The following is a 14,070-nucleotide window of genomic DNA, read 5'->3' as shown; positions in this document are numbered from 1 at the left end:
ATCTCCCAGAGTAGTAACATGCCATCATCACCGTGTCATCCTTCAACCTAAGGAAAACCCTGGGCTGTATGATACAGTTAAAGGAAAACCCTTTATACAAAGTTCCCACCTTGTAAATGTGGATTATCTATAGTCTCTGAAGCAATAGGGGTCTTCTTTATAAACAGTAATTATTGAAAAGTCAGGTATACCCCCATGATTCTCAAGTGATATATATACTATATAAAGTCTATCTTAGTTGAAAATGTATTATTTTCATGAAACTTATAAATAATAATAATTATTTTTCTACAACTCTCATGTTTTTAGAAAGTGAAGCTGAGTACTTAAGAAAACGGTTAGGCTGTTTCTAATGTCATGATGGAATCAATTGATCCAAGAACCCGATGCCCACCATGTCACATCAGGCTACATTCCTCTTAAATTCAGCAATGTTACCTTTCTGGTAAGAGGTACCTCTATAGGCACTGGAATCACTTCTGCCAGGAGACATCCATAAAAAGCCACCATAAACATGACTGGATCATTGTTGGGGTAAACCAGGGCTACCTAAAATGCATAATGACCATTCAATAACAGGAATAAAAACAAATACCTTCAATATCATTCTCTAAGATAAACATATATATATATGCTATACATATATATATATATATATATATATATATATATATTGCACGTATCATAAACACAAACTATTTAATAGCCTAACGGAAATTAAGTTATTGAGAAAGATGCACAAATCTAAAAAGCTCTCTAGCATACCCAGGATTACACTAGACACATTTTAGAAACTGTAATGCAATTCATCATCATCATCATAAGAAAAAATTTTCACTGAATTCTACTGGTGATTGAGCAATTAACAACTCACCTTAAGTAGTAAGTTAATTACTTGTGAAACCTAAGGCAATTTACTTTAGTGCAGGACTAAATAAAATAAATGTAATGGATCTCTCTAGATAGGCCAGCATATTAGAGAATAAGCCTTACAACTCTCAGAGAACTCACAAGTGTTGACTGACTTGATTGCCACTGTAGGGCCAGCTCAAGGTTTCTTATTCTTTAATGAGTTCACTGCTCACTTAACTTTAATCCCTACTCACTTAACTAACAACGCAAGTACTCTAGCATGAAGGCATTGGTAATAGGTGTAAGTAACACCGGCACAAACCACTATGGATAAAAAGTTAATTCTTCTACAAAAGATAAACAGTGAAGCTTGTGTAATGCGTTCAAAATTGTGATCTCACCTGTAATGTCTGACAGGGATAACTGACCCTTCCCAATTTACTCAAGGAAAGCAAAACCCCAGAAGTCATGATCATTGTGAAGCTTGTTACTTGGCTTAGATGTTCATAGATTGACATGTGAAACTTAATTGTGTCACTAGACTGCTGTTTCCCTTTCTTTAACTTTCAAATTCTCTTAACTTACTCCCAAGTTAAGTTCAATTCTGAAGTTGTTAATCCTTCCTAGAGTTCTGACAAATACTAATTCCAGAAAAGATTTAAGACAACCCATTTCTTTCCTGTACACAAGTAGAGGACACAAAATTACCTTCCTAGGGTTCAGTGAGGACCAGGAAACCCTCATGTATCACAGTTATAAGTAGAGTCACCCTTTAGGTGCCCTCTGCCACAATGCAAAGGTATTTTTAAAAGGCTAGTTCAGGAAGTTCTGGATCATGCGTCTACTCAAAACAGCCCTGCTGTGAGTTGGTGCTTTGTTCTACAAACACCAAATAAAAAGTCATGTTTGACAGTAAGAAGTGATCATATACAGAAAGTCATTGATGGGAAAAAAATCTTCAAAAAGTAAAAATATTTTTTTTGTTTCATGTCACCTCCAATTAAAGAAGAAATTAAATGATATCATTTTGTTTCTTCTTAGAATATGGGTCTCCCTCCCTTTCTACATAAAACCACAGAAAATTTTTTGAAAAATTTTATGGGGCAATTTTTAATAAAAAAAGTCAGACTAAACTTTATTGCTATTTTTGTTGTCTGATTATTGAACTATTTATTTCCAGAAAGAGGCTCCTCTTTCTTTTATTAGCACAAGAGTTAACTGATTTAGCAGCTACAGAAAGGGACACGTGAATTTCCTTCATCTATGAATACAAAAAATTATCACCTGGCATTCAGCTAACTTTGGTTGGAACCAAACCATTTTCATTTTCTAAGAATAAAAGTTATATAAACTGTGCTGTTGTACGTTAAAAATTCAGAATGTGCGTATTAGAAAACAATAAAACATCACCTCCCTAAAACCAAAAAACCAATTACCCTGTCTCCAGGTTTTAATACAGGTTCATTTTTGGTCCCCAGTTTATTAAGCAGTGTGTAGGCCAACTTTAAACTTCTGCTCCACAACTTTCCTGGAAAAAGAAAAGAATCATATAGAAAAAAACAGGCCTACCTCAGCAAGGAGGCATTCAGTTCATCAGCAGGTTTAATAAGACAATAGCCACTTCCAAATGACTCATTAGACAAACATCACCCCCCAAGACAAAGTCCCTCCCCCACAAAAAAATGCTTTACATTCACTGGAAATTACAAAAGCCAGCCCTGTTTCCAAACAAAAGAAAACATCACCAGATGCTCATTCTGGTTTAGATAATATTTCAAATTCTCTTGTGAAGTAATCCGAGTGTCTTTAGAAGCAATGTGATGTGGGCTGATCCAACATTTATCTTTTTAATTAAAAAATTTTTTTTAACATTTATTTATTTTTGAGAGAAACACAGAGAGGGAGACACAGAATCTGAACCAGGCTCCGAGCTGTCAGCACAGAGCCTGACATGGGGCTTGAACTCACAGACCACGAGATCATGACCTGAGCTGAAGTCACACTTAACCTACTGAGCCACACAGGCACCCTTAGGCTGGTCACATTTAAAGGAGGGCAACAATTTTTTATCACAGGGATGAAAATCAGAAGACTACTTCTGTTCTGAGCTTTTTCTGAAGAATCACTTACATATATGGTATTAGATATTTGAGGTTAACCGCAAAGCAAAAGTATGACTCAAATGATTAAGCATTCCATACCAATGTATTTCAGTGAAAACAGACAAAATGGAAATTAACTAGATGAAACATGTAGATACATTCACAGATGTTAAATAAACATGTAAAGATTTGGCCAGCTAACTGCTTTAAGGTTTAATATACAGCTTCTGAAATGAATGCTAAAAATAATTTTGGGGAGGGAAAAAAGCCTATTCTTCCTCTCTTCCTGCTCCCTCTCTCCAAACACCCTTAGAAATTCTTATCATAGATTATGTAGAAAGTGAAGGACAAGTCATGCCATTTTGAGTAGATAGGTTAGTTTTACATATAACTCATTCAGAGGGGAAGCTAAAATTTAAACTCATGTCAACCTGTCCAATTATTTAAATAAAAACTGTTTTTCCCTAAAATTATTCTGTATCTAGGTCTATGGACAATGTGCTTCACTTCTGAAGGGAAAAAGGAGTATGTATGAATAAACTAGTACAAACTCTCAGAGTCCAGGTCGAATCCATTCTTCTTTTTTATTTTTTTCCAGGAACAGAATTTAATGATTCATCACTTACATATAACACACCCAGTGCTCATCCCAACAAGTGCCCTCCTTAATGCCCATAACCCATTTAGCCCATCCCCCACCTAACACCAGGCCAGCAACCCTCAGTCTGTATATAAGAGTCTCTTATGGTTTGTCTCCTTTTTTTTTTAATTTTATTTTTGCTTCCCTTTCCCCTATGTTCATCTGTTTTGTTTCTTAAATTCTACATGAGTGAAATCCCACAATTATTTGTCTTTCTCTGACTTATTTCTCTTAGCATAATACACTCTAGTTGAATCCATTTGTTTTGTTAGTTAAAAACTGAAAAATAAAGTTATTTTAAGTGAATTCAAGTTACTTTTAAAAGTTATTTAAAAAAATTTTTTTGGGGCGCCTGGGTGGCGCAGTCGGTTAAGCGTCCGACTTCAGCCAGGTCACAATCTCGCGGTCCAGGAGTTCGAGCCCCGCGTCAGGCTCTGGGCTGATGGCTCAGAGCCTGGAGCCTGTTTCTGATTCTGTGTCTCTCTCTCTCTCTGCCCCTCCCCCGTTCATGCTCTGTCTCTCTCTGTCCCAAAAATAAATAAAAACGTTGAAAAAAAAATTAAAAAAAAAAAATTTTTTTTTTAATGTTTATTTATTTTTGAGAGCGACAGAGACAGAATGCGAGTGGGTTAGGGGCAGAGAGAGAGGAAGACACAGAAGGAGAAGCAGGCTCCAGGCTCTGAGCTGTCGGCACAGAGCCCAACATGGGGCTCGAATTCACAAGCTGTGAGATCATGGCCTGAGGCGAAGTTGGACGCTGAACTGACTGAGCTACCCAGGCGCCCCCCACTTTTAAAAGTTATTTAAAAAAGAAAAATAAAGGGTTCCTACGGTGGCTTAGTCAGCTAAGAGTCCAGCTTTTGTTGATTTTTGGCTCAGGTCATGATCCCAGAGTCGTGGGATCAAGCCCAAGTTGGGCTCTATGCTGATTGTGGAGCCTGCTTAAGATTCTCTCTCTCTCCCTCTGCCCTTCTCCCTGACTCAACCTCTCTCTCTCTTTCTCTAAAAGAACAAACAAACAAACAAAAAGGATGGGGCACCTGGTTGGTTCAGTCAGTTAAGCGTCCCACTCTTGATTTTGGCTCAGGTCATGATCTCGTGCTTTGTGTGTTGAGCCTGCTTGGGATTCTCTCTCTCTCTCCGTCTCTCTCTGCCCCTCCCCCGCTTATGCTTGCATGTGCTCTCTCTCCCTCCCTCCCTCTCTTAAAATAAATAAATAAATAAATAAATAAATAAATAAATAAAAGATCTAATTTTCAATTTTTAGATAAAACTGTCATATTTTTAACATATTTCCAGCCCAAATGTCTTTTCCAAATTGTCTTCTAGTATTTAACTTAGCCGTGGATCCACAAAGCCTCTTTCTTCTTTCTGCTCTTTTAAATATTAGCTGCTTTGCAAATATCATTTAGCAAATGAAAATATCTGACAGTAGCTCTACTTAGAACTTAGGATCCTGTTAAAATAACTTACAAGATCTCATGAAATACAATGACCAGCAACTGCTAAATATCAAGATCTATCACTACCTGTGATAAGAAGAACTATTAGGAGAAAAGGAAGGAGCTGCGAATCTTGCAAACTCACCATACGTAAGAGTGTAAACTGGTTTCCCCGTCACGTCCAGTGCGGTCAGACACGGGCATTTTGCTTGAGTGGTGCCCCAGCGCTGTAGGGCCGACTCAAGAGCAGGAGGCCAGTTACAGATGACTCCTAATGGCTCCCCCTTCACGGGGGTCATCTGCCGACCCTCAGGCTTGGGCTGGTTGGGGTCTGGCTGAGGTACTGTACCAAAAAACCCCAATGGGTTATAAAATTATTATCTGAAATACATACAGATACCAACTAACACAACTCAGGTCTCTAATCGCAAATATATTTCCCTTTTCTCTTCATCTTTATTTGGTTTAAACTCACTCTGAGAAAAGAAAGGACATCGTTAGAAATAGTAATCCACCAAGTGGGCCTTAATTCATCTTCCACATAATTGTGAAATCAATATTTAATACAGTTTATGTAATAAACAAATCCTGACCCTAACAAAGAAAATCACTGAACATACAGAAAAGCACAAAGCATACATTTCTTTTTAGTAATTTTGTAATTTTTACTCAACTTGTTTTAAAATCCTTACAGTTTGTGTCTCAAGTTAGAGAGCCAGGTTCCACTTCACCGGGTTACGTTTAATGAAAAAGCATTAAACTGTGAGTCAGAAACCCAAATTTACATTTACATTTTACTAGTAAAACATAATGTCCTTATCTGTAAAATGGGGATAGTAACACTTCTATCACAAGGTCAGTATTAAACTCAAACAGATAATGAGCACAAATGACAATGTTCCATGTCTCCATGCCTTCCATATCTCATTTGGTCAATCCCTTTGCTGCTGGTATACCTGGACTCATCCTTCTCAGGATGCGGCTCAAACGGCACATTTTCTGGGAAGCCGTCCCCAGTCATTCAGCTCCCACCCATGTGGTTGTCAACCCTTATTAAAGCACCAAGGGTCTTTAAGGGCTTCTTTTACTGTGTAAGTTTTTCTCTCCGAGACTGACAACTTCTTGAAGGAAGGCATGGATTTAGTCCTTTTATTGCCTATAGTACCTAATACATAATGGTACCTCTTAATCAATGTTAGTTAAATTGAACCGGATTAGAGGCACCCGGGTGACTCAGTTGGTTAAGCATTTGACTTCAGCTCAAGTCTTGATCTCATGGTTCGTGAGCTTGGTCCCCATTCTGGGCTCTGTGCTGACAGTGTGGAGCCTGCATGGGATTCTCTGTCTGTCTGTCTGTCTGTCTCTCTCTTCCCCCTGCTCACTTGCACTCTCTCTCTCAAAAATAAATGAACTATAAATAAATAAATAAAACTGGATTGGGGGAACAAACGTGCTAGACTATTAACATGGTCATTCCACAGACTGGAGGTGAATAATATTTCATATTTTTTCATATGAATAAAACAAAAGTCCTCTTACTTTTTCTACAACAAATTAATATTATTTCAATAATAAAAAGCAAAAAAATTCTACTTTCATAGCAGAAAAGATAACTGATACATGGAACAAAGTCAAGTATTTATTGAGTGCCAATTATATGCACAGATGTAATAAACACTGAGTGTTCATCATTCTTGGAACAAACATTTATTGTTTCTCTTAATTTTTAAAATTTTATTTATTTCTGAGAGAGAGCGCACGAGCCAGGGAGGACAGATAGAAAAGAAGAAGACACGGAATCTGAAGCAGGCTCCAGGCTCTGAACTGCCAACACAGAACCCGATGCAGGGCTCAAACCCACGAACAGTGAGATCATGACCTGAGCTGAAGTCGGACACTCAGCCAACCGAGCCACCCAGGCGCCCCTAACATTTACTGTTTCTAATCAGTGCTAGGTGCAAGCAACAGAGTCCCTCATTAGGTATCTGAAGTGCGAGAGGGACCTGTGCACATACCCAGAGCTAAGGCGACTAAACAAGAGCAGTGAATGACAGAGACTTTATAGGGAGGGCAGAAGAAGACCACATCACCCAGGCTGGAGGATGGAGTCCTCCATGGGAGCTGAATCTTAAAGGAAGGGTAGGAATTAGCCAGGTGAGTGGGAGATGACAGAAGAGGCATAGAATGGAGAAGAACAGAATAAGCACCACGTATTAGAAGGGCAAATGAAGTATGAAATTTATTTTATAGCTCAACTTAACAACAGATTTGGGAAACTTACTGAAAATGTCTTGACTTTTTTTCTACTGACATAGAACTAATGAAATAGTTTCACTTCCCAATTTACTGCCCTAGGTAAATTATGTTTCAACTGCCCTTCTAGTTCATATATCCCCAGACTCTAAACCACCAAGATTAAGTAAAAAGATAAACATGGGTGATTCTAAATAGTTTGGTTTTATGGACAGACTGTATATATGGCAGGCATAGTCTTCCGGTCATAAGAGCGTGTACATTATTGCCATCCACCAGGCCTCAACGCAGACCCTGGCGGACACTCTTTCAGACTTCCAAAGACGTATGGATATTTTCCTTTTCCAAAGATAATCATGATTTGAATAAGCAATTGCTGTCTATTTATAATTAGTGGAAAGCTGTTAGTGCTATTCTGTCAATGAGAACTGTTCAAGTGTGATTCTTATTAAACCCTGACCTTCATTTGCCTGGTCAATACACAATTCCAGAAATACTGAAGAGGCTATTATTGGTGTTAGCACCTTGAATGTCAGTGTATGTAGGAAGATGTCCATAGTTCAAAGAGTTTGGTGACTCCTACAGAACAGAAAGTCATCTTAACCTCATATGCCAGGTTGCTTGTTGCTTCCGGCTGAATAAAGTGGACTAAGACCAGATCTAGTCTATTAATGTGCCTAGTGCAAGCATCATTAACATGTCCAAAGTGATCAAAGCCTACCATTAGTCTCAGGATACAAAAATGAACTACAAAAGCTACCAGGCTCAGTTCTTTGGACAAAACCTATTGTCATTCAACTTCAAGAATCATCAAATGTCAGCCACCTTCATTTCATCTATGCTCCTTCTCATTTGACTCCCAATTCTTCCTATTAAATCCTAAACATCATATGATTTCAGCCATAAATATTTGTCAAATTACTAAATAAATCACTGACTACTGCCACTTCCACTTTCTGCCCTTCTCCCAAATGCTGTATTAGTGGATACATACTTATTGGCTAAACTATTTTCAGGTGCGTGCATTTTAGTACCAGAATATTCTAGGTGCAAACAGTATGAAGGAATGGCTATATTTTCATAAATCTTTGAACTTTTCACCATCTACCACACTGTCCTGTATAAAGCAGACATGTGTGTTGGCTGGTTGATTTAACAAAAAGATTATATCAAAAAGGACCAGGTAAATGTTTGAGGTTAAATTTGACATGTGTATTCTAGGATAATGCAACATGTAAATACCTAGGGAAAGAAGAGCAGAGAATTATGAATTCTTCCACAAAAATGCTGCCTTGTTCATCCTTAAATCCTACCATACCTTAAATACCATGTAGTAATTGCTTAAGATATATCTGTTGAAGGAATGTATGTTTTTGGTATTATTACTACTACCTTCCACAATTTCTTCAGAGTCATCCACAAAAAATTCCTTTAAGGGAGGCCTTTTGGGTCGTTTGAGAGTGTTGAGAAGCTGCTGGATTTTTGTGGATACTCTGCTACTGACAGGAACACCTGTAAGGGGGGGAAAACAGTAAGTGAAAATCCACTGATTTTAGGGCTATCTCAGCTTCTCAACTCTTTATGGAATTTTTATTTCTAATGATGTTTGGCCTTTGCCCAGAGTCTTGTTCTATTTCAACTGGGCCAAAGAAATACAAATATGTACACGACAAGTTTTATGGCAACACGTAACAAATACGGCACTATCATTAACACCCTGCTTCCAGATTTCATCTAGCCCTCCTTTTTTCCATACTGTTTCTTGTTCAGAGCTATCCTCTGACCATGCAGACTGTCTGAACAAGTAACAGTGCTCCCACAGTGCAGGCTGTTGAAAAGAGGGCCCTCCAGAGGACCTGTGCTGGACGGCCAGCTGCAGTGGAGTTCTGCAGCTGCTCTACCGCTCAGGTGCTGCTGTTCAGGATGTGCATTTTTCCAATTTAACTAATATTCTCTATATAGCTCCCTAAAAGAACTCCCTACCATCAGCTGTATCCATAAGGCTGGACCTGTTGGATCCTTTGTGCATGCCTTTGACTATCCCCGAAGGGGGCAGATCAATATTTGCTGGGCGCATTGAGGAAGATGATGATGAAGAAGAGGTAGTTGTAGTGACATCAGGGGGAGCAGAGAGATTCTCTGAGGGAGGAGAAAACAAAATTCAGAATTATATGACATTGGCAATAAAAACAAGAATCTTTAAATCTTTTTGCGGTTGTTTCTTAACAAGGAAAAGACCACAAAAATGGGCTATCAATTCTTGTAAAATAACCTTTGAAATCAAATTCGACTCGTAAGATACAATGAGAGAGTAAGAGTGTATGCCAGGGCATATCAAAATTATTTTTTCCTTTTTTCAAAATTATTATTTTCAAGAACTCGAACAGCCTTATTAAGAGCCAATCACATATCCAATGTTCCTCCAAAATGTTCTTTTCTCCACAGAAAGTCTGGTAGAAATTCAGCGTTAATAATCATAATAAAAACTGTGAGTGACTTCAAAATGAAAGCAAAGTGACTGTGGTCATAGTGCTACTGATATTCTAGCCTCGAGCATCTCTTCATGTTTATGTTGGTTTGTCCATAATGTCTCCTCTTCCACCGGAAACGGGGAAGAGTGTCTTGGGAGTGAGTCAGATCCCTCAAGTTCCCAAATGAAGAAAACCAGATAAGGCCTACTTCCAATTTTTATAAAATAACCCACAGGAAACTGATCTACTTGACAGACAAGGTTCTTCCCTTGTTCTAAGCATGATCGTGTAATGTTCTTTTGTTCTGCTTCAGGTAGGGATTCTTAATATCAAGAAACTAAAATGACCTAAGTTGGAAGAGAGCCATTCAATAGGGATGTGTTACATAAGAAAACTTAGAAAAACATCTGGGGAAGAAAAGGAAAATTAGAGGAAGTAAAATATATGAGTTACAACAATAACAACAAGCTACTCAAAACCATAAAAAAGGCAAAAAGCATAAGATAAACAATTTCTAAAATCAATTTGGGAGTAAGGTCTCTATGCCCCCAAAGTCTGATGTTAGTAAGTTCAATTGTTGTTTTTCCCCCCTAGTTCAATGGTTTTTAAAGTTTTATATATACTAGCACAAGTAGACTACAGCCTACCTTTCTGTAGAATAATGTAGTAATAAAGCATTAAAAATATTCATCTTTATTTGACCCCAGAAATTCCACTTATAGGGATATGTCTTAAGGAAATAATCAGACAAATGCACCAAATTCTGTGTTCAAGGATGTTCATTCCAGCAGTTTTTATAATGGCCAAAAATTGGATACTACCCAAATGTCCAAACCAGGGGAATGGCTAAATAAACCAGGACATAGCCATATAACAGCATACTTTGAAACCATAAAAATAATAGTATAATTCTGTATTAATGACATAAAAGATTTACTAATTTGTGATACACTGCTAAGAAAAGCAGGTTATGAACACTATGTTTAGTACAATTTCATTTTTTAAAAAGCAAGACCCAGACCCTACATATTCATATGCAAATAAAGTCTAGGAAGATACACATTAGAGTGTTATCTGTGGGAAGTGGGTTTACAGATATATATATATCTATATATCTATATATCTATATATAGATATATAGATATTTTATCTGTATCTTCGAATTTTTCTATTAGGAACATGAATTGCTTCTGTTAGAGCAAACATCCAAAAGGCAATAATGGTAGTTAGATAAAATGGTTTTTGTGAATACCTTAACAAAAAACTTTTCATAGAGTAGTGAAGCAATAGAAAAATATAAGGTCAGATGAAATCATCTAGTTAACAAAAACCTAGACAGAGTTAACTGGGTATTAGGACAGTATTTTTAATAAGTGAAGTTGCTTTCTTTTAGACAAATGTGGAAATAAAACCTGACCCGACCATGGCTCTGTTGCGTACCCTCCCGAACAGAAAAGATGGTGAGTATGCTCCTCTGTAGCTGCTTTAAGAGGTTCAGTGAATTACAGGGCAGAGCCAAGCTGCAAGACAAGCCACTGGCTGTTGGCACTTGGCTTTTTAATGTGGGCAATCATACCCTCAAGGTAGCTATGTTCTTTACTAATTACAGGCTTGAATTGCAAATTTTCTAAATTTTTCTTTTCAGAAATCAATTAATAGATTAAAGATCTATATATGTGTATATATGTGTGTGTGTGTGTGTGCGTATATATATACACACACACACATATATATAGTGTCTATATATATACTGATATAGAAAGACCACTGATATGAAAATTAAGACACCACAGACACATGATGTTCAAATACATTACTCAGCACAGTATGTACCAACCAATTTAGCAAAAGCAGAGATCTGAGCTATATCTTTACTTGCAGATGTCACAAACCCTTAAAGTGCGTGTGCATGCGCGCACGCACACACACACACACACACACACACACACAGACATAAAGCAGAGCCAAGCGAAAGCTACCCTCCATACAGGAGCACTGGTAGCAGGCAGCAGCTCACAGGGTACCAACACGGTCAGCCTGCACACTCCAGTTGTAGCAATAACACAGCAGCAAGGACCATAAATCCAGTCTTTATGCTAAAGACAAGGAGCTTCACTGATATTAGTGCAGAATTTGCTCAGGTTTCATGTTTTTCTGTTTGAGAAAACACAGGTAACAATCCTAGGAAAATCTAAGATGTTACATATTTTAACACCTTTTAATATGTGGAATATTCTCCAACAGGGATAAACCCACACTAAGACTGGTGTTATATCTTGCGGCTTGAGTATTGCTTATGGAAATAGCTATGGCTTCAGGTGGGCAATACTATGCACCAATAATGCAGATGATACCTATCACTCCAAATGTACTGCTGGTGTTTCCTTCTTTGCCCCATTAACTGTTATGTTCTTTCTAATTTTATTTCTTAGGCCACTCTGAAAAAACTAATACAAATCAGAAACTATTTCCTGGATGCTGGGAGCCAAATGGAACATGACTTGGGCTGCTCGGGTAGATCCAGCTCCTACCTATTCGGGTATTGGCAAATACATCAGCTAGAGACCCACTGGTTCCTTTGACCTCTCCATGGGACAGCGTAGAAGATGCGGATGAAGAAGTGGACGATCCCTGAATTGAACGGTTGATCCAGGACTCAGCATTCTGTAAGCTCTGTTGCAAGGCAGCAGAGAGCGCAGCTTGGCGTCTCAGAGAGCCCTCATCCTCAGAGGCCGAAGACGTGTCTGTGTGGAATTAGAAAAAAAGAAGTTCTCGATCCTGCCTAGAACAGAGACCTTTCAGTTCTTACTCATTGATCAACACATTCAATTTTGATACCAGCAAAATATTCACATTCTCAAGGCAGATTAGTGTGTAAAGGTTCTCAAGAATCTCAAAGAAAGGTCTACAGACCAAAGCCTGAAAACACAAAACAGCCTAAATCTATAGGTAATTTTAAGTTCTTAAAAAATCCCTTTTGGAACATTTAAACTTCATGCTTTTCTGTTCTGAACTGAATCAGGATCTGAATTTTTCTGGCTTATCTATTTATATTCAAGTAATACTGAAGTGCTTATATGGCTCCCTCGACCTCTTAATTAGAGAACCGTGTGATAGGCTGCTATACTGATTTTGACAAGTACTTACTAATTAGTGTCTACTCAACAGGCAATGATCCTAATAGGGCGATATAAAAACTTACTTTTGTTAATAACAGCTTCAGTGTCAAACAGTGGGCTGGGTGCTGGGGGAACTAGATATGGAATTAGAAACAGTGCTCGGCCTGGAGGCATTCACGGTTTTAGCAGCAAGTGGTCACTCAGCACAGGTAAGCCTCCCAAACGTGACAGGGGACGGCCCCGATCTGTATTGCTTTCCTTAACTCTCCAAGAACTGTGAGAAACTTACTGATACAAATTTACTGTATTTGGCCTGGCTCTGACTTCAGGGAAATAAGGCCTAAATTAGAAAAGCATGTTGAGAAAATAAAAAAGGAAAAGTTCAACCAAATATAGGACAGCCAATGGAAGCAGAAGTCAGGAATTTATTTCAAGGCTCTCAGCTTCAGAGGCATAGAAGTTAAGGGGGCATTTGGTCTGATCTGAGACAAACCCTTCTACGTGATTTTGGTGGTTATAATTAATGGCCTGTAGATTGGATATCATTTAATTTTTAAAAAAATAAAACATTCTGTGGTTAGTCCTGCTGAGCACTCTAACTCAGGTGAAACTGTAAGTCTGCGTTCGACTTCGGTTCAATGAGCCAAAGAGATAACTAACTAACAGGGCTAGAATGCTGCTCGACAATGGAAATTTGAACCACAAAAGACTAAATTAATTTAGAAGTCGGATTCTGCATGTCCAGAGCAAGCAAGGAAGTAAGAGTTAAAATAATGACCACATTCTTGCTTCCTGCTCCGAACCACTTCCAACTTATCATCTCATATTGAAGGAAGTATGAGGCCCACGACTGATTATTTTCACAATGTACTACATAACTACAGTATGTGCTGGGAACTATGCCAGGTTCTGGGGATTCTGAGATGTATAAGTTCTTGGGAGAGAGTGCCCTCAAACGGCTTACAGTCCAGTACAGGAGACACAATCCTACAGACTATCTCACAAGACTTCAAGAGACGCTGAGAAACGGGGTAAGAAAGGGTTTCACAAGAGGGGCACCAATCCCGGGGGGAGGAATTCAAGTATTCCTATGTAAATGGAGCAAAGACTCTGAGGAGTAAGGGGCAAAATATGAGGCTGGAGAGGGAAACAGTGACCAGACCCCAAAGGGATAAACTGATGAGGTTCTTT

General features: G+C 38.3%; 1 protein-coding gene across 6 annotated transcripts in view; it reads right to left on the bottom strand.

The window, feature by feature from the left end:
• The window catches only part of DIP2B (disco interacting protein 2 homolog B), a 226,977-nt gene that overhangs the window by 56,829 nt on the left and 156,078 nt on the right, over positions 1 to 14,070 (bottom strand). For 2 of the 6 annotated variants that reach the window (XM_023257044.2, XM_045061777.1), the window contains exons 5-10: positions 12,292 to 12,504; positions 9,273 to 9,428; positions 8,679 to 8,801; positions 5,182 to 5,379; positions 2,289 to 2,380; positions 439 to 549 (exon numbers count right to left, since the gene is read on the bottom strand). In XM_023257044.2, the coding sequence (XP_023112812.1) occupies positions 439 to 549; positions 2,289 to 2,380; positions 5,182 to 5,379; positions 8,679 to 8,801; positions 9,273 to 9,428; positions 12,292 to 12,504 (893 nt within the window). The remainder of the gene's footprint in view (positions 1 to 438; positions 550 to 2,288; positions 2,381 to 5,181; positions 5,380 to 8,678; positions 8,802 to 9,272; positions 9,429 to 12,291; positions 12,505 to 14,070) is intronic. The other 4 variants (XM_023257045.2, XM_045061778.1, XM_045061779.1 and 1 more) reach the window with 3 other exon arrangements.

Source organism: Felis catus, chromosome B4, assembly GCF_018350175.1.
Source record: "Felis catus isolate Fca126 chromosome B4, F.catus_Fca126_mat1.0, whole genome shotgun sequence".
NCBI lineage: Eukaryota > Metazoa > Chordata > Mammalia > Carnivora > Felidae > Felis > Felis catus.
The sequence above is the reverse complement of the archived record's forward strand: the minus strand, read 5'-3'. Positions and strand labels throughout refer to the sequence as shown.